General features: G+C 44.3%; 12 protein-coding genes across 12 annotated transcripts; 3 read left to right on the top strand and 9 right to left on the bottom strand.

The window, feature by feature from the left end:
• Positions 1 to 3: 3 nt before the first annotated feature.
• On the top strand, positions 4 to 3,755 carry V2V93DRAFT_365030 (uncharacterized protein). The gene is made up of 3 exons (XM_066908977.1): positions 4 to 884; positions 945 to 2,486; positions 2,545 to 3,755. The coding sequence occupies exons 1-3, from the start codon at positions 38 to 40 to the stop codon at positions 3,663 to 3,665; spliced, it is 3,510 nt and encodes a 1,169-aa protein (XP_066767239.1). The 5' UTR covers positions 4 to 37; the 3' UTR covers positions 3,666 to 3,755.
• V2V93DRAFT_343286 (adaptin N terminal region-domain-containing protein) lies at positions 3,668 to 6,066 on the bottom strand. Its single transcript, XM_066907845.1, has 3 exons — positions 5,780 to 6,066; positions 5,532 to 5,713; positions 3,668 to 5,477 (listed from the first exon to the last, which is right to left on the bottom strand). Exons 1-3 carry the CDS (start codon positions 5,804 to 5,806, stop codon positions 3,737 to 3,739), a joined length of 1,950 nt encoding a protein of 649 aa, XP_066767238.1. The 5' UTR covers positions 5,807 to 6,066; the 3' UTR covers positions 3,668 to 3,736.
• A 1,115-nt stretch (positions 6,067 to 7,181) lies between these two features.
• V2V93DRAFT_365023 (uncharacterized protein) lies at positions 7,182 to 8,791 on the bottom strand. Its single transcript, XM_066908976.1, has 3 exons — positions 8,184 to 8,791; positions 7,568 to 8,125; positions 7,182 to 7,513 (listed from the first exon to the last, which is right to left on the bottom strand). Exons 1-3 carry the CDS (start codon positions 8,635 to 8,637, stop codon positions 7,413 to 7,415), a joined length of 1,113 nt encoding a protein of 370 aa, XP_066767237.1. The 5' UTR covers positions 8,638 to 8,791; the 3' UTR covers positions 7,182 to 7,412.
• Positions 8,781 to 10,337, bottom strand: V2V93DRAFT_365021 (eIF3 subunit 6 N terminal domain-containing protein). The gene is made up of 2 exons (XM_066908975.1): positions 9,941 to 10,337; positions 8,781 to 9,883 (listed from the first exon to the last, which is right to left on the bottom strand). The coding sequence occupies exons 1-2, from the start codon at positions 10,310 to 10,312 to the stop codon at positions 8,900 to 8,902; spliced, it is 1,356 nt and encodes a 451-aa protein (XP_066767236.1). The 5' UTR covers positions 10,313 to 10,337; the 3' UTR covers positions 8,781 to 8,899.
• Positions 10,338 to 11,017: 680 nt separating this feature from the next.
• On the bottom strand, positions 11,018 to 12,481 carry V2V93DRAFT_365020 (NADP-dependent oxidoreductase domain-containing protein). Its single transcript, XM_066908974.1, has 2 exons — positions 12,181 to 12,481; positions 11,018 to 12,119 (listed from the first exon to the last, which is right to left on the bottom strand). The coding sequence occupies exons 1-2, from the start codon at positions 12,200 to 12,202 to the stop codon at positions 11,125 to 11,127; spliced, it is 1,017 nt and encodes a 338-aa protein (XP_066767235.1). The 5' UTR covers positions 12,203 to 12,481; the 3' UTR covers positions 11,018 to 11,124.
• A 354-nt stretch (positions 12,482 to 12,835) lies between these two features.
• Positions 12,836 to 13,528, bottom strand: V2V93DRAFT_357171 (uncharacterized protein; the record flags this gene model as incomplete). The annotated part of the gene is made up of 1 exon (XM_066908023.1): positions 12,836 to 13,528. One exon carries the CDS (start codon positions 13,526 to 13,528, stop codon positions 12,836 to 12,838), a length of 693 nt encoding a protein of 230 aa, XP_066767234.1.
• Positions 13,529 to 14,494: 966 nt separating this feature from the next.
• Positions 14,495 to 15,836, top strand: V2V93DRAFT_365016 (mitochondrial 18 KDa protein-domain-containing protein). The gene is made up of 5 exons (XM_066908973.1): positions 14,495 to 15,010; positions 15,031 to 15,033; positions 15,128 to 15,274; positions 15,336 to 15,485; positions 15,540 to 15,836. The coding sequence occupies exons 1-5, from the start codon at positions 14,882 to 14,884 to the stop codon at positions 15,732 to 15,734; spliced, it is 624 nt and encodes a 207-aa protein (XP_066767233.1). The 5' UTR covers positions 14,495 to 14,881; the 3' UTR covers positions 15,735 to 15,836.
• Positions 15,743 to 16,953, bottom strand: V2V93DRAFT_332216 (S-adenosyl-L-methionine-dependent methyltransferase). The gene is made up of 2 exons (XM_066907672.1): positions 16,216 to 16,953; positions 15,743 to 16,151 (listed from the first exon to the last, which is right to left on the bottom strand). Exons 1-2 carry the CDS (start codon positions 16,709 to 16,711, stop codon positions 15,796 to 15,798), a joined length of 852 nt encoding a protein of 283 aa, XP_066767232.1. The 5' UTR covers positions 16,712 to 16,953; the 3' UTR covers positions 15,743 to 15,795.
• Positions 16,954 to 16,976: 23 nt separating this feature from the next.
• On the top strand, positions 16,977 to 18,529 carry V2V93DRAFT_365013 (uncharacterized protein). Its single transcript, XM_066908972.1, has 2 exons — positions 16,977 to 17,424; positions 17,497 to 18,529. Exons 1-2 carry the CDS (start codon positions 17,400 to 17,402, stop codon positions 18,345 to 18,347), a joined length of 876 nt encoding a protein of 291 aa, XP_066767231.1. The 5' UTR covers positions 16,977 to 17,399; the 3' UTR covers positions 18,348 to 18,529.
• An 11-nt stretch (positions 18,530 to 18,540) lies between these two features.
• V2V93DRAFT_146587 (major facilitator superfamily domain-containing protein) lies at positions 18,541 to 20,896 on the bottom strand. Its single transcript, XM_066906860.1, has 4 exons — positions 20,470 to 20,896; positions 20,286 to 20,403; positions 19,964 to 20,228; positions 18,541 to 19,910 (listed from the first exon to the last, which is right to left on the bottom strand). Exons 1-4 carry the CDS (start codon positions 20,540 to 20,542, stop codon positions 18,735 to 18,737), a joined length of 1,632 nt encoding a protein of 543 aa, XP_066767230.1. The 5' UTR covers positions 20,543 to 20,896; the 3' UTR covers positions 18,541 to 18,734.
• A 354-nt stretch (positions 20,897 to 21,250) lies between these two features.
• V2V93DRAFT_321235 (DDHD domain-containing protein) lies at positions 21,251 to 22,993 on the bottom strand (the record flags this gene model as incomplete). Its single annotated transcript, XM_066907353.1, has 3 exons — positions 21,251 to 21,577; positions 21,827 to 22,755; positions 22,810 to 22,993. The coding sequence occupies 3 exons, from the start codon at positions 22,991 to 22,993 to the stop codon at positions 21,251 to 21,253; spliced, it is 1,440 nt and encodes a 479-aa protein (XP_066767229.1).
• Positions 22,994 to 24,409: 1,416 nt separating this feature from the next.
• Positions 24,410 to 25,243, bottom strand: V2V93DRAFT_384538 (flavoprotein-like protein; the record flags this gene model as incomplete). Its single annotated transcript, XM_066912219.1, has 2 exons — positions 24,783 to 25,243; positions 24,410 to 24,737 (listed from the first exon to the last, which is right to left on the bottom strand). The coding sequence occupies exons 1-2, from the start codon at positions 24,965 to 24,967 to the stop codon at positions 24,410 to 24,412; spliced, it is 513 nt and encodes a 170-aa protein (XP_066767228.1). The 5' UTR covers positions 24,968 to 25,243.
• Positions 25,244 to 25,323: the final 80 nt, after the last annotated feature.

Below are 25,323 nucleotides of genomic sequence, written 5' to 3'. Positions count from 1 at the left end.
TATCTTGTCCTTGATATTTCGAGAGCCGGTCACTAGAATGCAGCGTTCGCGTTCGCGCTCGGACTCGGACTCGAGTTCTTCGTCTTCTGGATCGAACAAGAAGCGGTCTAGAGTCTCGACACCGGTTCAACCTGATAGTTCTCTATTTCCACCATTTTTACAGCGTCTGGAGAAACTCCACAAGTCACTGAATACACTCTACACCTTTGTCTCGTCGCGCAAGAACGTGCCACCACTACTCAGTACTTTTCAGTCTTCGATAAAGGAGCTTACGATTGAAGATGCAGCAGCGATCAATTGCTTGGTTCCCGGAACTACAAGGTTCGAATACGTCGATGAGCTAGAACTTAGCTTATACGCCGAGCAAGTTACTTCTGCGGGTGCCAAAGACCGGCTTGGCCGTGACACAGGAAATGATATATTCAGTATTGAAAATAAAGAAGACGAATCAGTTTCAAACAAATTCATGCTGATTTTTGAATTCGTTGAGGAAGCAAAGAAGAATAGTGAGAGCGCTTCTAGATTAAAAGGTGCGGATGCCATACGAATGCCAGCATTTTCGACAGCAAACATGACAAAGTTGATTACGAAACGAAATACTCGTTTTTCCGAAGCCATTGCTCGATTTCTAAAATCATGCAAAGAGAATGCCTTAGATCCAGAACTGGCTTTTAAAGACCGAATGAGAAAATGTATTCCTGTCGAGCCCGATCTGCGGACTGCTACGACTGAGCGCCGGCTAACGAACAAGCTCCCGGATACTGTCCCAAAAAATAGGGATTCTGTGGCTACTATCATTGAAGAGCTTATTACCGACGACGAATATTGTGGCCAGTTAGTGGATGAAGGATGCCGAGTACTTCCGGCTAAGCAAGCGCAATTTGGTATGTCATGCCATTATAGCGAAAATTTTTATATTACTAAACTTGTGTAAACTCGTCTAGGAAACCTTGACTTTGCCATATCACAAGAAGTAGCAGATGCTCTCTATACGGCCTGCAACATAACTTCTTTTTACACACACCAGGCACAGGCACTCAACGCACTTCACGCGCACCAAAATGTCATTGTCGCAACCGCTACCTCCTCCGGCAAGTCTCTAATATATCAGCTTCCAGTGATCAAAGCTCTGGAAGAAGATAACCGAGTCACAGCAATATACATTTTTCCCACAAAGGCGCTCGCGCAAGACCAAAAGCGAGCGCTTCAGTCGATCCTCAGTTTGATTCCTAGTCTCTCAAGTGTTATTGCAGAGACCTTTGACGGCGACACTCCGAAAGAGCAGCGTGCTCATATTCGAAGCAATGCCAACGTACTTTTTACAAATCCCGACATGCTGCACGTCTCTATCCTTCCATCATCAATAGAACATCCCAGTTGGCGCGAGTTCTTCCGCGCGTTACGGATTGTTGTGGTAGACGAACTGCACGTCTACGATGGCGTCTTTGGATCAAATGTAGCTTTCATAATGCGCAGATTAAGGCGCATATGCGCTTTCCTCGGTAATGACGCTGTACAGTTCATCAGTTGTTCCGCAACAATTGGAAATCCGGCTGGGCACATGTCTAAAGTATTTGGACTGTCTTCTGAGGCTATCACGGTTATTTCAGACGACGGATCACCTGCAGGTGAAAAGCACTTTTTATCATGGAACACGCCGTTCCGAGACCCCGAAGACAAATCATCCGGTCGACGAAGTGATTTGAATGAAGCTGCGAGACTCTTTCTGCAGTTAGTACTCCGAGGAGTACGCACGATTGCTTTCTGTAAAGTCCGCACGCAATGCGAGTTGATGATGAAAACAGCTCGACAGATGCTAGAAGCAATGGGCCGCTCAGAAATGTGCGATCGAGTGATCAGTTATCGAGGCGGGTACACTGCTCTTGAACGGCGGCGAATCGAAAAGGACATGTTTGAAAGCCGCTTGCTAGGTGTTATCGCCACCAACGCGCTAGAGCTAGGTGTTGATATTGGAAGTCTTGACGCGGTTGTCATTCTTGGATTCCCGTTTTCTATTGCGAATTTGCGGCAACAAAGTGGTCGCGCCGGTAGACGCAATCAGGACTCATTAACATTGTTAGTTTGCGGATCATCGCCCGTCGATCAGCATTACATGCTTCATCCTTCTGAATTGTTCGAAAAGCCTAATGCTGAAGTAGTCCTTGACATTGAGAATCCGCTTGTGCTGGAGTCGCATTTACAATGTGCAGCGTTTGAACTTCCAATCTCATTATCTGAAGATTTACAGTATTTTGGACCACTTATGACTAATTTAGTTTTGGCGAGATTGAAAAAGAGAGAGAAATTAAAAGAATCAGACCCTGAACTTTATGATTGTCATACTAGATTCTTGCCTTGGCCAGCTAAAGATGTTGCGATTAGAGACATAGAGGATGAAATGTTTGCCGTTGTTGATATCACTGGAGGCCGAAATATTGTTATTGAACAAATTGAGGCATCCCGGACAACTTTTACCATTTATGAAGGCAAGTTTCAGATCTAGTTCGCGTTCAATTTGGTCATGCTAATCTAAACACAAACCAGGAGCTATTTACATCCACCAGGGAAAGCCGTATCTTGTGCGTGATTTTAATCCTGACGAGCATATTGCTAAAATCGAGCGGACCTTCGTGGATTGGACTACTGCCCAACGGGATTATACTGACGTTGACGCGATCGAAACTCATGCTATCAAATCTATATCTTCTTTTCATACTCGTTCGATTGCAATCACGCCCACACCAGTAACGTCAACCAATCGAGCTCACGAAGTTAATTATGCTTTCTATGGGAATGTCAAAGTCACTAGCATGGTTTTTGGCTATTTTAAGATGGACTCGCGTAATCGAATCATCGATGCCATAGACGTATCAACAACTCCTGCTGTTGAGAAATATACAAAGGGTTTTTGGATAGATGTACCTCACCGCGCTCTGGAGTTGATAAAATCTAAAAAGCTACATATTGCAGGAGCGATTCATGCGGCAGAGCATATCATCATCGGCATGAGCTCTGTAAGTGTGCTCGTCATGGCTACGCAGAACGATTTGCACACCGAGTGCAAAGCACCCGAGAAGGAATTTTCGACGCGAGAGACACAGCGCAAACGACCTGCTCGTTTGACATTTTACGACGCCCACAGCTCCGTCACCGGATGGCGTGCAAATCTGCATTCAGTCGTCCAAGGAGCAGAGATTAATGGCACCGGTTTATCGCGCAAAGTGTTTGAGTTCATAGAAGACGTTATTGAAATGGCTATTGAGCGTGTCGAGGGTTGCGGCTGCGAATATGGATGTCCAGAATGTATAGTCACCACGAACTGCGCCGAATCCAACGCTGTACTTTCCAAAATTGGTGCTTTTATAATTTTAAAAGAAATTCTCGAACCAGGTGTATTACGCCAGGAAGAGATTCCAGAAGGACCAGAAGGAAATCTGCCGACTAATGGTAGTAAAGTAGAAACTATTGTGCCAGTTACAGGGAACGTCAAATTTGCAAAGGATCTGGAAGTTATTGGGATTAATGAGATCAGCAACAAACCTGAAGATTTGTTTTCTGTCAAAATTGAAGAAATAAAGGATACAGAAGACGAGCAGAGAGTATTTGAGCATGAAGTTGAAGTCAAAGTTGAGGGTAGAGGCCAACCCCAGCAGTTTACAGTTTAGTCTATTGTCAGAGACAGCTTCTTTATGCGTAAATTTGTTACATATTTAAAAAAGGATAATCATATAATACATCATTCATCAGACAATAAATCACCATGCGCCGCAAAAGCATTGGGCCCCGCAAACGCCGCAGCCGTGTCATCGTCTTCGCCTTGCTCCATCAATGACGAAGCATCCACATTCATCTGTTGATCCTCAGTCGGACCATAGGAATACGCTTTCCGCAAAGCAGGTGATGGCTCTAAATGCTTGGATTTGCTACCTTTAAAGATCTGATTTGCAGACCTCATGTAGATAGAGACCAGACTACCGATGTTCAGCGTCATCTCTTCCAAAGTCTTTTCATCTAGACGATCACTTTCAACAGTTACGGCCGGTCTATCACTCATCACTACTTCACGCGTAATCTCAGGATTACCAGAGGCCGAGGATAGTAATCTCCAGTACATGTACCCCCGGTCTCGCAAGTCCGGATTATCAGTCTCCTCAGTAGCCCACTTCAACACTTGTAATACAAGCTCCTGGCCTTTTGCCGGTCGTTGAACAAATAGTTTTACAGTTGCAGTCAAAAGTGCCAGCTGTACTTCAACCGCCTCCTCTTTGAATGAAAACAAGAAATCGTCAAGAAGTTCGTCAGAGTTTTCGATGCGGCCTGCGTATTGTCCAATGATCCAAACCATAGCGGCTTTAGCTTCGGGCTCATCTAATGAATCAAGGTTCCGGCAAAGAACCGCAATAATAGACTCGTATCTGTTGGGATACTTTCGAAATATATTTTTAATAACAACCGTGGCCTCTTGAACGATATAAGACACTCGCGTAGCAACAAGGTCAAGAAGAGTATCAATACAATCTCTTGCTGAACCTTCGATTTTGATGGCAAGTTTTCCAATCGCGCGCACCGCCTTGCGAACAAATTGAACGTCAATCTCGGAAGCGTACTCGCGCAGCTCGCGAAGGATCTCTGGCATATTCTCTTCAGAGGCTAGTAAAAAGATAATTTCCAGCTTGGCTACCTTGACGTATATCGGATCATTATATTTGCAAAAGAAAACTTTGACATTGCTTTGAAGAATATGAGGATACTGCTGCAAAATCAAAAAGCAGTTTCGAAGCGCAACGTATTGAATTTCGTAAGGTTTGGAAAGTAAAGTGATAAGCGGAGGACCAAATCTTCGAACCAGCATATCGATAGCGGCATCATCGCTCACGTAGTGCGTAAGGTACAAAATTACTTTAATCGTACCCAAAATGACAGCAGCATTAGAATGTGCCAGTCGCGGCGACAGTCGTTCTGCCATTAACAAAGCTTCAGCAGGATCTTGCGGCGTATATGACATTAAAGCATTAAGAATAAACGTCTGCGACCATTCATTACAGTCAGGAAGAATTTTGATTAGTTTGCTGGCATCCTGATAACCAATTGCTAATTTCATTCCTTCTGATTTATCTGTGATATCTGTCAAAGCTGCAAGCCCAGCGGAGACGACAGTTGGGTTGTCGTCGACAAGTAATTGATTTACTCCTTCAATCAATCCGGATTTCTCGGCAAGTCGGGAATCAGCTGCCCACAGCTTGGCTACGCCAAATGCAGCAGTTTTGCGAACGTACGGGTCTGAATCACCAAGAAGCTTGTGTAATGGGTCAACAATGGCCTGAGTGTAAGTCGCCAACGGAACACAAGACATTGTGCGCAAAGCAAGAGCTCGTATTAAAGGGGACTGATCTTTGATATCTGCTAATAAAATCGGTAAAGCTTTGTTTGCCAGATCTGGTTTGACGCGGCAGTAATTGATTAGATATAGAAAGCACCTGCGGACCGGGATTAGCGGGACTAGCTGATCACTTGAAAGTACTGGTACTTACATTTTTTTAATCTCGAGACTGTTTAGGTGCATGCATTCTAAAATATCCGAGAAAAGTTGCACCATCTCGTTATTGTTCATAGTCATGTTAGCAACAATCCGCTTCAGCGTCGTCTTGCGTCTAGCAAAGTTCTTGTCTTTTTTGTCAGACTTGAGTTCCATGCGAAGCTCCGCAGCTTTGCCCTACATAAATCACGATTAGTATAAAATTTATAGCTCGGTGTGAAAAAAAGTAAACAAATACTGCACCTTTGCAAAGAACTTTGCGTCGCTCATGGTGCTGTGCTGATATCAAAAAGATCACTATCGTAAGTGCAACGCCTTGCCGACGATTCTTCGACTAGATCCACAACAGATGCTTTGCTCTTCTGGGTGTCAGCAAATTCCAGCAAATATACCAAATGTTAATTGATTTGAGATACTGCACAGAGACTTTGCATATTATAATCTGCACAGAGCCTTTGGATATTATAATTGTTTTCGTCGAGTAACAACAGCACGCGGCTGTAGGTTGTAGGTTGTCGGCCGCTTCAGCCGAGGATAGTGCGATTTTAAATATTTTCGTCCTCTAAAAAAATACTAAAACGGCCCGCATTCAAGGAACTTGAGCCGCACGATCCCCTCGATACAGCTCAAGTTTACAGACATTCTCGTTTACTTATCACTTGGATATACGGTTGCTAAAGATATTGCAGGATGTCTGAGCAAGAGTTGATACAATACAAGTTATTTGAGTGATTATAAGGATGATATTGTAAAGTGGGTATGTCGAGTGAAGCTGAGATTATTGCATCACAGAAATCAACTACCTTTGCATCTTTTTCTGATTCAAGTAAGCAGACATTATAGTATTAAATCATCCTGAACAAACCCATATACGTAAATATATATAAACCTTTAATAAAATCCCTAGTTACCGTACGAAATGCAATGTCTAAATGAAACCCATTGAAACTGAAAACTCCATGCTTCTGTAACAAAGCAATAACCATATACAATTGACCAAAAATCGTATCCTCCTAATCGTTTTGGTCTTTGACGGTTTTTTCTCGAGTTGATACAATTCGAGTCGCAGTACTCTCTCCTACGCCGACTTCCAGCATTCGTTGTCGCGCGCTTTCAAGCGCTTCTTCACGAGACACGGGAAAAATGTGGTTTGCCACTCCAGACTCGTCTTGAAATGGATAGGGACACTAGAGATGATAAAATAAGCTTCTGATCAGAAATCAAGAGTTCTGCAAAATAGCTTCGATAATGGTGGAAATCTAAACAAACCTTTGTATCGACACACATCAGGATGGCGGATTTCTCGTCAATCATACATTTCTGCAGCGAGCTCTGGTTGCACACGGGACATTTAACAAGAGGACCATCACTGTTTATTGTAGTATGCTCATTATTAGTATTTATTTGTGTCTGAATCCGCGCAGAGGAAGGAGGGAGGTGTAAAGTGAACGGCTTTTGCTCATCGACGACAGTTGGCGCGGCGGTTTGCCCTTGATCTGGTTGGCGAAATGACGCAGGAGCTAGTAAATTGGCCATAAATCTTTTGTTTGTGATATTATTTTTGATATTTTTATAAATATGCAAATATAAAATGTAGGTCTGTTAGATAGTAGAATACCAGATGGAGATAAGTGAAAAATTGGGAATAAAATATTAGCTTAGTCAATTTACTCTGCTCCTAGTAACCTTAACTCCTTCTACACAATTATCAGCTTATTCATTTCATCTCCGTAATATATAAAGCAAATCTCCTGCCTAAATCATTATTTAAAATGTTCATATTTTTTCCAGTGAGTTAAACAGTCCAGAGAATCCAGAATTTCAAAATGTGAGCCGTCAATTTAGTAGAGGAAAAAACAAAAAAATCACGTATAGTCTACACATATGTCCAAATTGCCCGAGGTATTTCTGAAAATAAAGTATTTCCTTCCACACTCAATACTACACATGGTATCCTTCGCTCATCTATTATTTTAGCTGCCGAATCAGTCAGTATAAACACAGAACATATGACTTGCAGTAACCACTCACTATAGCAGCTCAGACGATAGTACTCTGCAATCTGATATACGATCCACCGAGAAAATGCTTCGGCTTTTTCACTATCCGGAATGATCTCGATCTCTTTTTCAAGCAGGTACTGCTCCGTTGATGGAATCGTCCTGCTTGGCTTCTTAGTTTCAGTAAACACTTCTTTTAAGCCATCTCGTCTAGCCATGGCTGCCTTTGCTAAAATCTCACGGTCTACCGGTGAGGTTGCTTCTTTCACAACAGGGACAGTAGCAGAGACAACGAACTCGCGGATATCTTCTTCAAGGCCTTTCAGAAATGGCTGTGTTAGATGCCCTTTCTTGACTCTTTCTTTAAGCGTTTTAGGAATTCGTGGTTCGGCTGCTGCTCTATCTGCAATCTCCTGTGCTCTATGTGCCTCTTTAGCAGCTATTTCGCTGATAAATGACTCGGTGATTGCCGTCCGCGAGGCCAGATACGAAGAAAGATCGCGGTCTATCCTCCGCACTGCGTATGTCGGCTGTGGCAGATAGTCTTGAGGACTTGGCGGTACGGCGTGGGGATTATGCAACATTCGAGCTATTCAAACACAGATTAACACCTGTCACTTATTCCTCTCATTCATCGTACAATTTACCATTCTCAAGTCTCCTCCGATGACGTGTTCCCTGCACTGGTCTCTGTCCCGCGTTCGGGATCCTCGCTGCCGCACGGCGCGCAGCAAAATTAATGACCGATCCCTGCGGAGATGATACAACTGTGCTAGTCGTCCGCAGAATTTGTCGTACTCCCGCCGGCGCGGCGATATCGGTTATAGTCGTCAGCGAAGCAGTATCGATATCTGTATCGAATTCATCGTCGTCCGTGTCTATGTTTCTATACGTTTGGCTCCTCTGCGCAAGCGGAGATAGAGCATGCGCTGGTGTTCCATATACTAGATGATTAAGCGGGGTGTGCGGAAGAGAGTGAGAAGGTGACGCATTGGCAGAGGATGTTGGCGGCGAGGTCGATATCGTCGAGTCAGATATCGCGCGAAGAAGCGCCTGCAAGTTCTCCTCCGTCAGCGGAAAAGGAGCTGTTTGGTCGTTCATAGGACAACTGTGAATATAAAATAGTCGTTTATATAGAAATACATCAACTCAAAGCAACAGCTAGTTAATGTTCCAAATTGTAGATTTCTTAGAACACTCACACTTTGCTAGCGCGCCATCGGAGCTCAATCTTGATTACATAATTAAATGTATATACTGACTGATATGTCAAATCCCCATTTAAATTTATATTTGAGAAACACAAGACTGCTTAAATTACAAAAATAATCATTTACAACAAAACAAAAAAAGAAACGGATTTTTATGCCTCACTCTCTCCCACCACGGCCGCAGTCGCGTTCCTCGCAGTCAGCATATGGGCAAGCACTTGACTTGTCCGGAAACTAAGCCCCTTTGTTCGCTCAATAACCTGCTGATAAACGCTCTGTGGGGGATGGTTCATAATCACAGTACCCTCGGAGAAGTCGATTTTTGCGTCGACGCGGGTGTCGCGAATCAAGTTGACAATCCATTTCTCACCTTCCTCGTCAGACAGGTTCAGACGAGCACTTAAATCCTTTATGTCAATCCGCTGGTGAATCTGGCAGTACAACTCCGAGACAAGGTGGCGTGCGCTCTCAAGGAAAACATCAGCCGAAGCAACCAAGAACAGATCGCTTCTGACAACATCAGCCGACTCAGAAAGCTTAGCCTGTGCCTCCTCAAAGTCAAAATCGACGTAGAGCGCGTAGACAAACTCGGTGACCGGGTCAGAGTACTCATAACGCTCTTGTCTGATGACGCGCACCAGCTCACGAATCTGCTTCTGATATGTCGCATAGGAGGCCGCACGGCTTGCGCCGCCAGTGGTCTTGCGCGCAGCTCGCGATGCTAGGACGGCAACTGTGACATAGCGCAGGATCCAGGGTGTGGCTGTCTGGATCGCATTGATGTAAGCCGGCGTGAGGAACAGCTCTGTTAGTTTCTCGCGACCAGCGTCGGCATTGAAGAAAAAGAATAGAGCCCAGTGAAGCAGCCATGCACGGTGATTAAGCTGTACGAGCGGGTCCGAGAAGGTCTTTGCGTCGATTTGTTCACGCAGCTTGAGTAGCTCTTCGGCGGCGTTGTCCCATTGCAAAGTCATAATTTCGCACGCAAGCTTACCCCAGGTAGCAGACATCACGAGGTCGGCGTCGCTGGCGAGTGTTCGGTAGTGAAAAAGCAGGTCGGCGGCTTCGCTGTAGTTGCCGCAGTTGTACTGGAATTGGCCATAGTGGTACAGCACCTCGATCGAATCGGGCGAAATCTAGATATTGGTTAGTACTTCGTCTAGAAAATACTTCAAATTAGAAAATCAACGCACATTGTGGTTTTCTTTGAGGTAGGCGATGTTCTGTGCTCTGTCTGGCCGCAGAGCAGCGACGACGTCGGGGTTTCTCAGCACTTGCAACAACTCAGCAGACTCTTTCTCGAAAGCAGCAAGCTTCTCCAACACTTTTTCTCTTCGCTCAACATACTCTGACACTTCGGCATCGCTACCGCTGATTTTCTTGTGCAAAGTAGTTACATAGTCGGCCATGTTTGTGTCCTTCATCAGATCGAATTTTGCCTGCAGAAGCACATCTTCGCTGTACAGCTTCTGCTCCGACGCGTGCTCGAGAAGAGCAAAAATCAAGAGACGGTCGAGATAAGGAAGAATCCTCGGAACAAGATCAAAGGAGTTCCCTGCTGCCATTCTGCTTGTATTTGTATACTTAAAGGTACAATCTATTCTGACAAAAAGTTTTCGCTCACGCGCCCCTTTCAGCTTTTAGATCACGTGATTAACCTTCTGCTCTGTATATCCAATATCTTGATTTGGTATTGCTACTACGACACAGCATCCATGCAACGGCTATAGGCGAATACAAGGATATGGCTGCCGTGTGAACTATGTGCGATAAGTATACGACGGCGATTAAATACTGGCAGGAGGTATATCTCACAAGCTGCGACAAAAATTAATACCAAATCACAGAAAACCAGCAAGAGACCCAGCGAAACGAAGACTACATTAAATCCTGCTAAGGAGGATGATACAGAGCAGGCATCCAAAGATAAATTTGTATCCGGACAGTATGATTCCAGATTCAAACTGAATAATGAACATCCTCACCAGATGTACTTCATCAACCGTTTCCCCAACGGTTCAATACCAGTTACGATGTAAAATGACAAGATCTGGAATAAACAGGCAGTTGTGATTTATAATGTCACGGGAAATTATAAAGTAGTTGCAACTGTTGAGTTTCTAGCTATTAAAAAGAAAATACTAATTTACTGTTTTAGATGCTAGTGAGCGACATCGCCGCTGCTCTCAACTTGACTGGTCGTCAATTGCAATGGAGATACGACGAAAAGACACAGGCAATTCAGATCTAATCTACTAGATGGATAAAAGTTCGGGATATGCTGTCTCAGGTTTTTTAACTATGGCCTATATAAATTCAATAACAACAAGCACTGCAATTGCCTCTCGTTTTCCTCTCAACATTGACTAAAATAAATTTACTCCCACTTGTAAGAGTAGACCAGATCTCCATGCCAGTAAGGCGGGCTATCCATTTTCACATGCGCAGCCGCCTTATCAAGAGCCTGCAAAATCTCATCCGACAAAGGACCACTTTCTAGAGCATCCAGGTTTTCTTTCAACTGCTCGAGCGAGCTGACACCGATAATAATACCATCTCCGGTTTGTCCCTTAGCAGGACCAAGCTTGAGAGCCGAGTGGTGCGCCATCCAACGAAGTGCGATCTCGAAAACTGTCAGTCCGTTCTTCTCAGCCACGGGCTGGATCATGTCCAAAGCATCCCAGTACACGTCTCTGAAATACCGAGTTCGGTAAAGTGTGCCCTGTCTGCCGGTACTCTCACTGAATCGACCTGTAGTCAGATTAACGTTTTTGTTGTACTTTCCCGAAAGAAGTCCTCCGGCGATTGGGTTGTAGACCACCATATCAAGACCGTAGTGTCGGAGAGCCGGGATCAGCTCTGCCTCAACATCGCGCGTGAGGCAGTTGTATCTGCCTTGGTACAGCGTCGGACGAACGAGATTGTAAGCCTTGCAAAGAGTAACAATCTCTGCAACTTCGTAGGCGGTATAATTGGAGATTCCAAAGATCTTGAATTTGCCTTCTTTGTAGAGCTTATCAACGGTCTGTAAAGTTTCAAGAAGAGGCACGGTGCGATCAGCGGCATGCAGATAGTAGATTCCAACAGAGTCTGTCTTAAGCTCGCTCAAGCTCGTGTTGAGGAATTTGGGCAACTGCTCAGCCGAGTGCTCGCCGCCTTTCTGCGGGTAGCACTTGGTCGCAATGTCGAAACCGAACTCGGTCTTATAGCCGGCCTCAACGGAGAAGGCCTCCTGCAGACCGTCGGTGTAGACGCGAGCAGTATCGATTTCGTTGTATCCCTTAGACTTTAGGTAGGAGAAGACCTCTTTTGTAGCCTCGATGGTGGTGATACGGGAGGTGCTGGACGATGCCGGACCAAAGGTCATCATGCCTGGAGTCAGTTAGATCAGTCGCAAATCGTTATCGAAATAAATTGCGGGTCATGGACATACCTAGAATTACGCGGAATGCCATTTCTGATACAGGCTGAAAAATACTCAATTGAGAAAATTAAGAATAAATCAGAGTAACTGAGAGATTAATTAGAAGTATAGAAGGAAGTTGAGGGAGGAGAAGTGGGAAAGTAAGTCGAGGCAGGTTGGAAGACAGATTACAAATAATTTAAGTGCGACAATTGTTGGTGATTGGGTTATGCAGTAATAATTGGAAAAATATGCTTATCAACTCTATAACGCACTCGGAAATACTATTCTTTGTGCTTATAGTCAGCGCAAAGTAATATGATATTTGCAGCATCTGTGATTTATAATCTTGTGAATCAAAAAGCAGCAATTCACATCAATAGTCTAAATATTCTTGGACTAGAGCCGAGTTTACCATTTCTCAGAATTTGAGATCAGTTAAAACAGCTGCGAGTAATCCAGTAAACGAGGTAATTATAATCATTCTCTTACAATAAAATTAGAAAAAAATTAGAAAATCTTATGCAACAAAATAACTAAAGCAAAGAAAAATCTCTCCGCCAGCAGATCATGACATATGCGAACAGTAGTATCAACCAGACTTCAAAACACCAACAAGATCGCAAACCAAGACAAAGAACGCTTCAGAACATAATCCAAAACCAAACCAAATAAACTATAAATCTTATATATTGCCCTGGTCGGCGGCGCACTTAGTCTGAAGATCAATATCGATGGCTTCCCACGGGTACGCGATCCAGATATCCTCGACAGTCTCGGCAGCAATGTAGTGACCAGCCTCCATCATCTCTTTTGGCAAATGAGCACGCTTAGGCTTTTCCTTGTTGTGCAAGACAAAAACGAAAAAGTTTGTGACCTCGTCAGCTCGGCCCAGTTTCTCTGCTTGAATCTTGACATCCTTGGCCAATTCTGAGATGGCATAGTGTAATGTTGTGCGTGTGTCGTCAACTTCGTCAACAACAAGAATATTCTTACCAATCAAGTTCAAGGCATGGGTCTCAAGAGTGTTAAAGTCGAGCCATTGCGTCCGAATGACCTCGACACCGGCCTCCTCAGCCTCGGGCAGACCTTCAGCTTCCCGCTTGACCTCTTCTGCCTCGGCCGCCGCCTGTTTGACCTTTTCCGCGTCAGTCTGCTCGATAGTTCCAATTTCTTCGTACAGAGTAAGACCGATAGCCTGAATGGGAATATTCTTTGCACCGGGTTCTTTGAGGAAAGTTCGCAGGATACGTGCCGGGATGAAGCCACCGCCGCCTATAGCGACCATGAGGTCGGGCTTGAAAGCTTTGATAGCGGGTGCCGAGCGCTGGCAGAGCTTGTGAACGTATTCGTAAGAAATAAAGAGCTTTTCGACCATTTTTATGTTGTTATAATATAAGCGTGGTATAAAATAGCGAGAAAAGAAGAGTGGAATAGTAGACGAAGTGAAGAATTAAAAGATTGGGAAGAAAAATTAGTTTGTTTTAGTTATCTCTTTCAATGAGCCGCAGCAGACTCGCTCTTCGTTTGTCTTTATTCGTCTTAATTTGAATGCTCTGCTTTCTTTTTATTAAAGTTCACATTAATAGCCGTTATAGAAGAAAACGAGCGAATATGATTATGAGCATGCAGTCATAATGTTTATTATCGTGTGTGTGTGCTGAAAATGACAAAGATGCCACCACTCTTATGAATCCACTCTTTGTATAATGCTGGTTGATCAAGCAGTGTCGTATTTGAAAGAACAGCGCACTGGTGTATCTTTAGAAATAGTCATGTAATTCCCCGTGAACAGTATAGAACAATTAATAAATCTCATTCAATGGTCCGCTAGCGCCTTCATCTGCATAGCAACATATAGGTTTCTCCTTCCCTGTCCTCTTCAACTTATTGCTATCAACGCAGACTCTAATAAATATGTAAAAGCAGCTTCTTTCTCCTGCAGATCATATCCAATCGGCAAACTGCACCGCGGGCAGCGGTAAATATACCATTGCTCTTCAATTCCGTCACTCCTGCACGTAATAGAGAGTTAGATTATATATTATAGATTCATCCTCTCAACCACCCACCTAGCCAAATTTGTAGGCTTTGCATCACGTGCAGCTCTCATTGTTAGACGGCAATTATCTCGTGGTGCTACAATACTGTCAAGACCAGATAGATCAGCTTTTCTGTGCGGAAGCTGCGAGAGTGCCGGCGCAACGGCTACCACAAACTGGGCGCACCGGCAACTGTATGCTTCACTAGAATCTCAGATTAGACACTTTGATAGTCATAAATACACAAATATAGTGCATACGCTGTGCTGCTTGCTGTCGACATTTATTGAGGTCTTGAATTGAGAAAGTAAAGTGAATTATAGCAAACACGGCTCAGACTTTCACCCCTGCCCCTTGACTATGTATAACACTACAAAGCCATCCGACTTACAGGTGCTTCATATCAACAACAATCAACAATCTAACAAATATCAGTTTCTACATTCATTACCTAAGTCCTTTTTCAAATGCCATCCTCGAGTACTATTCCAGCACTACACCAGCAGCTCCTTGTAAACAGTACCAACCCCGCACTCGGCCCTAGCTGTATGCCAAATCACCGAGCTATGGCTGATGCCAAGCACTAAACCACATTCTCACTCCTCCGAGCATTGCCTTTTTCACTTCCTCTTCTCTTTAGCCTGCAATTCGCTTGTTGTCACACCTACAAAACTCTCTGGTATCTAGATATGGCTAAAGGACTCGAAGAGAGAGTCGAAGAGCGCGTAGAGGAGGTCGCTTACGAAATTAAGGAAGGCGAGGCACCGCAGTCTACAGATACAAACCTGCGATATGCCGCTTATGCAAACCGATTGAGAGTGCGTTTCTGCTTATTTATACTATCAAATATACTGTATTCTGACTGATTTTATTGCAGACTGTATGCCACTACTGCTTTCTAGACACAGTTGTAGACATTGCTGACCAGATCACAGATCGTGCTCGCTACCCAGAGATACGTAGCCTACACCTCCGATATTGGCGAGTCATTCAGACCTATCGTCAACCCGAGTTTCGTCAGAGCCTGCTACGGAATTAGCTGGGCGTATGTGCTTGGCGATGTCTCCTATGAGGGCTACAAGGTCCTTGTCAATTATTATTCTTGATCTCAGTTTCGTACAGCATTACTGATAGCATATCTAGACTTATCTCAAGCAGGAGGAATGGGTTGCAGCTGCTGCAAAGGGTGAAGCTTCCACTAGTGAGAAGCCCAACTGGGCGCTTACAGCTCTGCAGCGTGGTGTCTTTCAGAGCATCGCCAGTATGGGTCTTCCGGCTTTTACCATCCACTCGGTATGTATTTCGTTGCCGTCTCTTTGAATGATTTGTAGATTAACCGTCGTAAAGACTGTACGCTATAGTGGCCGAGCAATGAGGAATCTCAAGAACCCCGCTATGAGAACATGGGGTCCTGTCGGTATGGGCCTCGCTGTCGTTCCAATGTTGCCGTATCTCTTTGACGAGCCCGTCGAGCACGCCGTCGAATATGTTTTTGATAAGGGTAAAGAGGCCTACAAAGATTTTAACAAGAAGGAGTTGTAGATTTACTTGTGAATCATTGTCACTTGATTTTAATATGTATATAATGTCGATAAGGTATATTCTAAATACGTCTTGCCAACATGATTACATGCGACCATCTAATTTCCAGTAGCGTTTTCTCAGTCCATCCCATAGCTTCTTTTAGTCGATCAAATAGATGATCAACGATATCTCCATCACCATTGTCACGTCTGGCCACCTCAGGGTGCGACTTAGCGTAATTGTGGAAGCTACTCCAAGTGCGGACATATTCTTCATTAGCGGCAAGCGTCATTTTCTTGCCAACGAGGTATTTTTCCTCCGAGGATTTACCAGGAATATATTCAATGCGCTCAATGTCTTTAAAAAGATCTTTCGGAATTACAATTTCGCGATACAGATTGCGCAATATATGCCGGCCAGGCTCCCAATATGGACCTAGGTTCGAGTCGCATCGTCAGTCTACGCAACCCATTATATCATATTATACTAATTTTCTTACCCAAGTATGAATCTCCATAGCTAAACTCTTCGATAATCTGATTAGCCAAAGGCGAGCCCATATATTGGTGATCTAGATAGCCAAAATACGACAAGGTTCCACCAGATTTCAACGCCCTAGCGCACTCTTTAAACCAATCGTCATGGCGAAACCAATGAGCAGCCTGAGATGCAACAATCATATCCACCTGTCCAGAACCCACAAAACTGAGATCTTCGGCCGCTGCAGCCTTGAACTTCACATTCTGGATTCCTTTGGCGGCCGCTGCTTTCGTAGCTGTCTGGATCATACCAGGAGAAGGATCACTGCCAATTACTTTCGAGAAAATAGAAGCAAAGGGAAGAGTTGCTGTGCCTGGGCCACATCCCTGGTCAACCAGGAGATTGGTAGCACCTTTGTGATATGCGGTGAGAGTAGAGTATAGCTGAGGGGGGTAGCTGGGACGGAAGTCCGAGTAAGATTTTGCATCATAGTTCGCGTCTGAAAATGAGGCCATACTTAAAAAATAGTAATCAGCAGTCAGCTGTTAGTGCTGCGCAAGTTTCTATATGTATGATATTGAAGACAAGCAGGAGCACAGTTACAATATATAGTTGATGATGACATGCTTATCTCTGTGCCAAAGCCGCATGACACTATCTCCGCAATTCTAATATTTATTTTATTTGCTTCGTATGTCAAGATGCACAACCATTTTCTGTATAAATTTAGCACAAAATCAATAATCAAATTAGTTTCTTGCAAGCATTGTCTTGGCTGGAGGGAGAACGGCATAAAGCTAATCGTCATGTCACGTGATTGAATTAGACTTTCGAGAAGAGAAGAACGTGACGTGCTCACGTACTCTTCCTTTTCCAGACCTCCTCTAAGCTTGCTCTTTCATCGCATCACAATTGATCGCCTCTGAGCGCCTGAACTACTCTGCGGTCTGATATTTAGTTGTATAGAAAAGACAGTGTGCTACAGATAGTATTTGTTGTGCACAGAAAGTCCTTGTCTGAAGTGTACTCTAATCGTTACTTGCCTTGCTGGTTGGCTTTCTCACTGCATCCAGTTCTGATCTCTGACTTTATACTCTTCTAATTTGTCATCTGTTGTATTGATTACTGCTTGTACCTCTTTGTTTTGCGGTGCTGCTACTGTATTGAGTTAAATTGCTCCCTCATTCACAACCATCCTGACAAATGAGTCGCCACAGCCCTATCTACGGTATGTCTAAATAACTCACTGCTCACATATATCAAGTTTCTGTCATCGAATTTGAATTTTAACGAATGGCAGCTGCTACACCAGTCACTCGTTACCGATCTCCACCTCACGATGAGCGCGGCCGGCACGACAGAGATCATGATATGCGAGACCGTGACCGTGATCGCCATTCCTTATCTGTTCCAGTAGCTCATGATGCGCCACGCACTGTTATTTTCTCTAATCTTCCTCCCGATGAGCAAATTGACCTGGCTCTTTTGCATTCTCTTATCCGTGGTGGAAAAATCGAATATTCGCATTATGACCCTCATCGACGTACCTTTTTCGTGCATTACATGCATCCGAAAGACGCGGCTGCTTATATGAACTGGGTAGCGAGTCAAGGAAGTATGTTCATCAATGAATATGAAGTCTTTCTAGATCTTGTGCCCAGCCCAGCTCCCGTTCCGGATATTTTTCTGAGCCAGGGAAATGTATCGCGAAAGCTATATTTAGGAGGCATACCGGCTGATATTAATGCGCCGCGACTGTGTGCGATGTTCGAACGATATGGTGTAATTGAATACGTGAAAATAGTATGGGAGCGCAAGTGTGGTTGGGTCTCATTTTGCAGAGTAGCAGACGCTTTCGACGCTCTACGATTTATCAGACAAGATGAACCCGTGTTTCGACGCTCGAGAATAGAATACGGTCGTGATGACTGTGACGGTAGTATGCAAGAGATTCTCGAAGGAGGAGGCGTTAGTATCAATGCTCGAAAAGATGTGGATATAATTATTGGCCGATTTAAGCATCTGGGCCGTCGGCCATCTGAGCAGTCTAATCACGACCTGGAATCACCTCGCGACCATGGCATTCGATCACCTCCGCCTGAGATTATACCGCCTTCTGGTTATGCGCCGCGAAGCGAGATCAGAACGTGAGGGTTTTGGTACATTGCTGTAATCAGCAAGCTAGGCGTTTTGTCACTATTATTTTTTTTTTTTGCAAGAATAGGATTTTACAAATCATTTGGCGAAGGCTAAATACATGTAGTGTGGTATATACAAATGCTATGTCATTAATATACTATAGTGCGATGACGCGGATGTCGCCTAGTAAACAATATACCATAAACCCACTGCTCCATACTCAATCATAATCCTCTTCCACACCAAACCTTGAACCCTCGAAATATAATAAGTACTTTCTACCCCCTTCCGCCCTTCCCAAGAAACCAATCCCACCACAAAATACCCCGCTCGAAGAAATGCAACACATCAAATGCAAAAAAAAAAGGTCCTTTCCATGAAACAATGTCTAATCTTGTCTCACAACTGGAATCGGAAATTCAATTTACGATTTCCTTTATCAGTGGTCGTCACAAGATACTCCTCTCTCTCCTCCTCTGTCATTGCCGACCACACATTCTCGCGTCGAAAGTTCTCGCGTTTGTAAAGCCATCTAGCCGATATAGTCAAAAAAACAACAAGTACAGCAACAGCAATTAGAATCGAGTTTCCGTTTCTGTAAAATGGTGCATCTCCAGCCCGATAAACATTAGACGCAGAGATACTACCGCACTGCACACCAATGTTGTAGATGGCAATTGCAAGCGCCCGCTTAGATTGGTCGCCAACATTAGCTGACAGCCAAGACATTAGTACCGGAGTGTAGTATGGGAATCCGACAGTAAAGATGACGCAGAAAACTCGGAGTCCGTACGGTGTGTCATCAGGAAGCGATCTCTGGAGAATAAGAAACGGCAAAACCCAAGCCATAGCGGCAAGCGGGATCGGCCAGCGACGACGGTATCTGTCTGCCACAAAAGAAGCAACAAGCATACCCGTCATGATAGTCATGTTGGCGGGAATAACAAGCAAGTTTGCTTCAAATGTTTCATAGCCATAGCTACGGAACATAATTGTCATAAACTGATACGAAGCGACAGAAGGCAAGAACCCGAGCCATGCAAGCAAAAACATTGGCACCAGGTAAATATCAGTGATCGTGCCAAGAATATCCCGAGGGCCCAAATTTTTCATGGTATTGACTCGACTTCCGTCGAGCGCCTTTGCCTTTGATGGATCGTCTAGAATGACACGAGCACGTAGGATCGCAGTCTCACGAGCGGTAAACACTTTTGAGAGAGTAGGCTTTCTAAACGATGGCATCATGAAAAAGGTCGAAACACCAATAGACAGCGAAAGAAGACCTTCAAGGAAAAAAAGCCACTGCCAGTTATGCCATCCATTGAGACCGTCCATATTGAAGATGCCGGAAGCCAAAAGGGCAGAGATTGAGTTTGTGATGTATTGAGTTGACCAAAGCATCGCAAGGCGGGTAGCCATCTCATGAGCTTTGTAGAAAGAAGTGACGTACAGCGCAATGCCCGGAACAAATCCGCCCTGACATGCACCAAGAAGAGCACGAGTAGCAAGATATGAAGCTTTGTTAGTAATAAATGTCTGCAGGAATCCAACAAGAGCCCAGGTAGTCATCATAGTCTATGACATGTGTTAATTTCAACATCTCTATACACAAGAACTTGACAACTTACTGGAATCCAGATCGTAGGTCCAACGATGGTGTTCATAATTTGAGTGGGAATCTCCATGACCAAAAACGAAAAGAAGTATATTGTCTGTCCAAGATTATAATCATTCTGTTGCATTCCTAAATCCGTCAAAAAGTCTGTAGTCAAGACATTGACGATATTGATTCGATTCAACTGCAAACTTAAAAACATAACACACGCCCATGTCATAATTCGCCAATCAGCCTTAAATCGCACTCTCCTATCTTCTTCTTCGGTCCACGAGTCCCTATATATAAATCAGCCTTTGCTTTTACATCAAGCAAGCTCAAGAAAACAAACGTACGTGCCGCCTTCCAACAAGTCGGCCAGCTCACCAAACTGAGAATATATCCCATTCTTCTCATCAAGAAGCTCAGAGCTCTCCTCGCTTACAGATTTCGTCGTCGATATCGACCCATAGTCTAAACAGAATATCGCGTTAGTGGCAAAAAAAACCTACAGAATCACCTTCACCAGACAATACATACCCATTGGTTCTACTACCCGCGAAGAATCAGCAGCTGCAAAAGCTTGCTTCTCATCTTCTGACACCGAAGACATTTTTCAAAATATTAATGTGAGTTTCAGCACCCCAAACTCCTCGATTGTGTTTCGTAAATAATGAAACGCGAGTTGATGGCTTATGTGCCTGATATTCCTGACGACTTCACACTGTCGCGTCTACTATACCGCGAGAGGTTTTATATATGTCAACGGTACTCCTTCAGCACAACGAAATTCACAGCCCAACGTAAAAAGAATATCGAGAGGTGGAAGCTATTGCCATAGCTGAGTTGCGCGCGGGCCCTGTTCCCAGGCCTGTCGAGCCACTAGTGATCCGGCGGCCAACGAGCAACGATAAGATAAAGTCACGTGATACACATAATATTCTGCGTACTCGTATCCGTAATCAGTAGAGTCAATTTGTCGCTTTTCTGATGCTGTATTCCACCCCCCAACTCATTTCATTCATAATTTAGTTTATGCCTCTTTTGTTGCTTATAACCATCAGAAAAAGAGTCAGCATAATTTACAGGTAGGGTCGAAATATCAGAATGAAGCCTTTATTATTATATTCCAATCTTGAATGGATATAATCAAAGCCAATCAGTAACCAGTCCGCAAGTACTCCAAAATCTACCAGGGATATACACATTCAAATGCAATTTGAAAATGATAAAGACAAAAAACACAGAAAAAAATAAATCTTAAATCTCTAATTCATGATAAACTCGGCACAGACACTGAACACGAAATCAATAGAGCTATTTAAGCCTTCGGTTTAGCTCGGAACTGCTCTAGAGTATTCTCAATGCCTGGAGAGCGGCTGCATTCTGCCGCGACTAAATATGCAAACTCACTCGACTCCCAATATCCTGAATGTGCAGTTAAGATGCTGATATATTGATTCTCTAATGGGCCTGTTGGATGCATCACGAAATCAATTTGGCCATTTTCGTTCAGTGCATGCATTCTCGTCTTAACAATTCTCTCGAAACGATTATCGCGTCGTTTTTTTGCATCTGGGGGGTTAGATGACGATGATCCTGCGGTAGGACCCCTTGTGAACGAATAGTTGGTTGAATAAATAGGACGCTTGGTAGTGGCAGATCCATCTATAGATATATCAGATTCGTTATCTCTATCCCTGTCTCTAGCAGCTACTGTACTACTGTCATAGTCATCGTCATCATCGTCGTCACTCTCGTTTTGAACACTCCCGAGGTCATCCTCACCAACCTTCCTCTTGCGTTTCATAGCAGCCTTATTCTCTTCAATGCGTTCACCAGCTTGGAAATTAGGATTAACGGTCCGAGTGATGCTAACCGCAACTTTATTGCTGACCGCTCGAGCAGTGTCGGATATCGTATATCTCAGCCTCCTTACCCGCTTATGAAGTGGGTTCTTGGCTGGCTTCCGGTCGAGAGTGAACAATCGACTCAAAAATCCCTCTTGATTTGACGGTAATGTAAGCACTGCACGTTCCAATGTCTCTGCATATTCGGGATCAACGCAAGGATTCAGGCGATAAGCTATTGGATCAGATGTGTGAATAACATTATAGATGTTATCGACAGCAATGCATCCATAAACTCCGCCACGATTTATGCCAATATCGTCGGGCCTTTCCGCGGATGGCGGCATTAGATTTCCAAACTCGTCTCGGTTTGGCGGCATATTTTTGGCAATATTCGTCAAACGAGTAGTTGATATGATACGTGGAATAAGATTGACCTTATTGAGCAACAAAAAGAACCCTACAGGACTTCCAGCTAGAAACAAGTTTTTCACAGGAAACTCAAGCTGCAAATCCGCCTCTTCACTGCTCTCTTCGTTCTGAGAAAACAAAGGAGGAGGGACAGATGGCTGACGCGACAGTATATCTACAGCAATGACAGAACCTAGCGAGTGGCCAATTATAGAAACCTTGCCTGTCCAGCCAGGATTGTTCCTCATCCACAGTCGGTAGATACGATTGGCTTCTGCTGCCACTGCATGAAGTACTCGAGGCCTATGTTGTGACAAGTAGTAAGGAATATCAAGAAGCACGTCAGAAATTATATTGCGAACGGTAGGGATTGTGGAAGGTGTGATATCAGCCAGAGAGTACGCTTTATGGATAGGTCCAGTCTCTTGGCTCTCCTTTGACGTAACGTCCTCATAATCAAAATTAATCGTTCGACGCCAGTTAATAGGAAGCACAGACGGAGGAGTATGAGCCAACGACATGCATTCGTGCTGCTTAGCCATCAGAACTCGGAAAGTGTTGATAGCTATGAGAATTGTTAGCGCAGTAATTATTCTCAAAATTATAAGATAGAGAGTACCATATGTAAAATCAAAAGTCTCTACCCGCTCAGTAAGTTTCTGTCCAATACCATGCACAACAAGAACAAGATGGTCAATTTTATCTGCGCTCCAAAGTCCTTGGGGGTGTTTACCACCGCCACGGATCCAATCTTCATAATCGAAACCGCGCTTAACAACTCCCTCAATACCTTTTCCGGGCATTCTCACCTCCATGGCACCTGGACGGCGAGATACAGCTCCAAGAACCCAGGCGATACCGCGCGAAATCCCTGATCTGCGACCAGCAAAGGTGCGAACTATTATTGTCTCTGGAATCATAACCGCATAGCCTTCCTTTTTATTCTCGTAACTATCTTCAGCATTAGACAATTCGGCGTAATGTGGAATGTATCTTGAGTAGTCATCCATTCGGGTGTGGTTGCTGAGCCTCTTGCCGTATTCAGGGTCGACTGGTAATGGCCAATACACAACCGAATATCCGTCTGAGACTGGAAACTTGATTTTGTCCTCAGCCTCTCTGCCAGTTTTGCGCACTGCTTTGAGCTCCGAGATGTACGATGGTGACCATGGTTGCATTTCTAGGAAACCATGCTCCAATTTTGCAGCAATCTTGAGATCCGTTATTGGATGAGAAGCATATCTGTGTCGATGAATAACAGGCTGTTGATTCCGATCCCTGATAGGCGCGGGAGGATATGAAGTAGTATGGAACCATGTAGCACGAATCACATGTGCAGTATCGTGCATAGCATGCCAGTACACGGGGCCGAGTTTCATTTTGCAAGGACCCAAAACTGACTGTGGATCAAAATGATCCATTGCAGCAGATACCTTAGCGCTAGAAGTCGTAGCATCTCCAGACTCGTGAGTCGCGTTGTCGTGAAAAGGGGATTCTTCTGGCTGATGAGTGTCATCTTCTGCAGCCACAGGCGGCATAAACTGAACAGCATACAATCTGGCCGCGCCGACTATTACGTTGACGATATCATGTTTTGATTTTCCCTTTCCCTTTTTGACAGTGGCATCGCCAAATTCAGAATTCTCCTTGGTGATGTATAGCGACCGCCAGGTGTTTTCTAAGCGCTCGTTGTCTTCAGGAGTAAAAGGGATCCAGTTGGTTTCCTTCTCGATTGGGACCGTAGACGCGGCCGGAGTAGACGGAGCAGGAAGGGGCGCTGACGGATCATCAAGAGGAGCGGTAGCATTGTGGAAAAACCACGGCCGCATATTCGTCGAAAAGTATTCGTCAAAGAAGGATATTTCGGGAGAGAGAGCAAAAAAAAATTAGATATCTGAATGGAACAGACAGTGGTTGGGAGGCACATGCGATCGACATCAAAAGAATTCAGGGTTTTAGGTTTCTGATGCTCTTGCTTCCATGACGTCACCGAGCCGAAGTTCGCCTACGTAAATAAAGATAAAAAATAAAAGTAAGAAAAAGGTCAGATAAAAGATAATAAAAGAAGAGATAAAAGTAGAAGAATTAGAATTCTAGAGGCGGCAAGTTGGCAGTGTTTTGTCCAATATCACAAAGCTGTCATAATTGTCATCAAAAAGGAAGTCTATCATAATACAATACAAATGCACCTCCCGCGCATGCCTTACTGACAACTGTCTTCAGACGGTCCTAGCCTCAATACTCTGGCAGATTTTATCAACTATAGCATTGATTTGGTCGCTAAGTGGCCCTTCAGTCTCAGCATATCTGATAGGAAAAACATCGTCAAGCTTCATCAATACCGGTGGATCAATTACGTTCATCTGCAGACTACTACGGAGAATATTTTTCAGTTGAACAGCGGCACGATCTCCGCCTCTGTGGGAGTACGAAACAATGCCTACAGGCTTTCGCGCCCACTCTTTCTTCAGGTAGTCTAGGTAGAGTTTGAGGACACCGGGGTAAGAGCCGTTATAGATTGGCGTAACAAAGACAAATCCTTGGGCGCTGCTGATTGTGTCACTCCAACGAATTGTCTCTGGTTGGGTGTACTATCCGGTAATGGGAATATGGGGTGAATGCAGAGGCAGATTGAAGTCGATAAGGTCGAGGATACGGAAATCCACGGTTGACGAGCGCGCGGCCGCAATATCTCTTGTCCATTGCGCGATTGCTGGTCCAGCGCGGCCGACTCTTGTGCTGCCAATGACAATGTAGACGAGCGGTTTGCTGACCATGACAGAATAGACTGGCACGTACAAACCAGCCAAGTGGTGTTGATGTGAATTTGCCGCCAGATGCTGGCTGAGAGAATTATATGGATGAGCAATAACGCGTGCTTAGTAATTGATTACTTTTTATGACTGTGCTCTACCATTCACGTGCAGGGCTGTGCTTTGAAGGGCGCCAGCCTCGAGACGCGCGTAGTGTGGCTAGTGCCGCTGAGTCTAAATATAGCCCCGTGTTTATGAAGCGCTTGGAGATGCGGTGCTTACCGTCTTTATATAGTCGCAGATCTGTAGTAATATAATAGAGCAAGCACTATTAGCAATGTTTGTAGCACCAGCAGCAGAAGCATAACTTGTCTGTAGCA

The sequence above is a fragment of the Kockiozyma suomiensis genome, assembly GCF_038497685.1.
Source record: "Kockiozyma suomiensis strain NRRL Y-17356 unplaced genomic scaffold V2V93scaffold_3, whole genome shotgun sequence".
NCBI classification, from domain to species: domain Eukaryota; kingdom Fungi; phylum Ascomycota; class Lipomycetes; order Lipomycetales; family Lipomycetaceae; genus Kockiozyma; species Kockiozyma suomiensis.
This window is presented reverse-complemented; position numbering and strand designations above follow the sequence as displayed.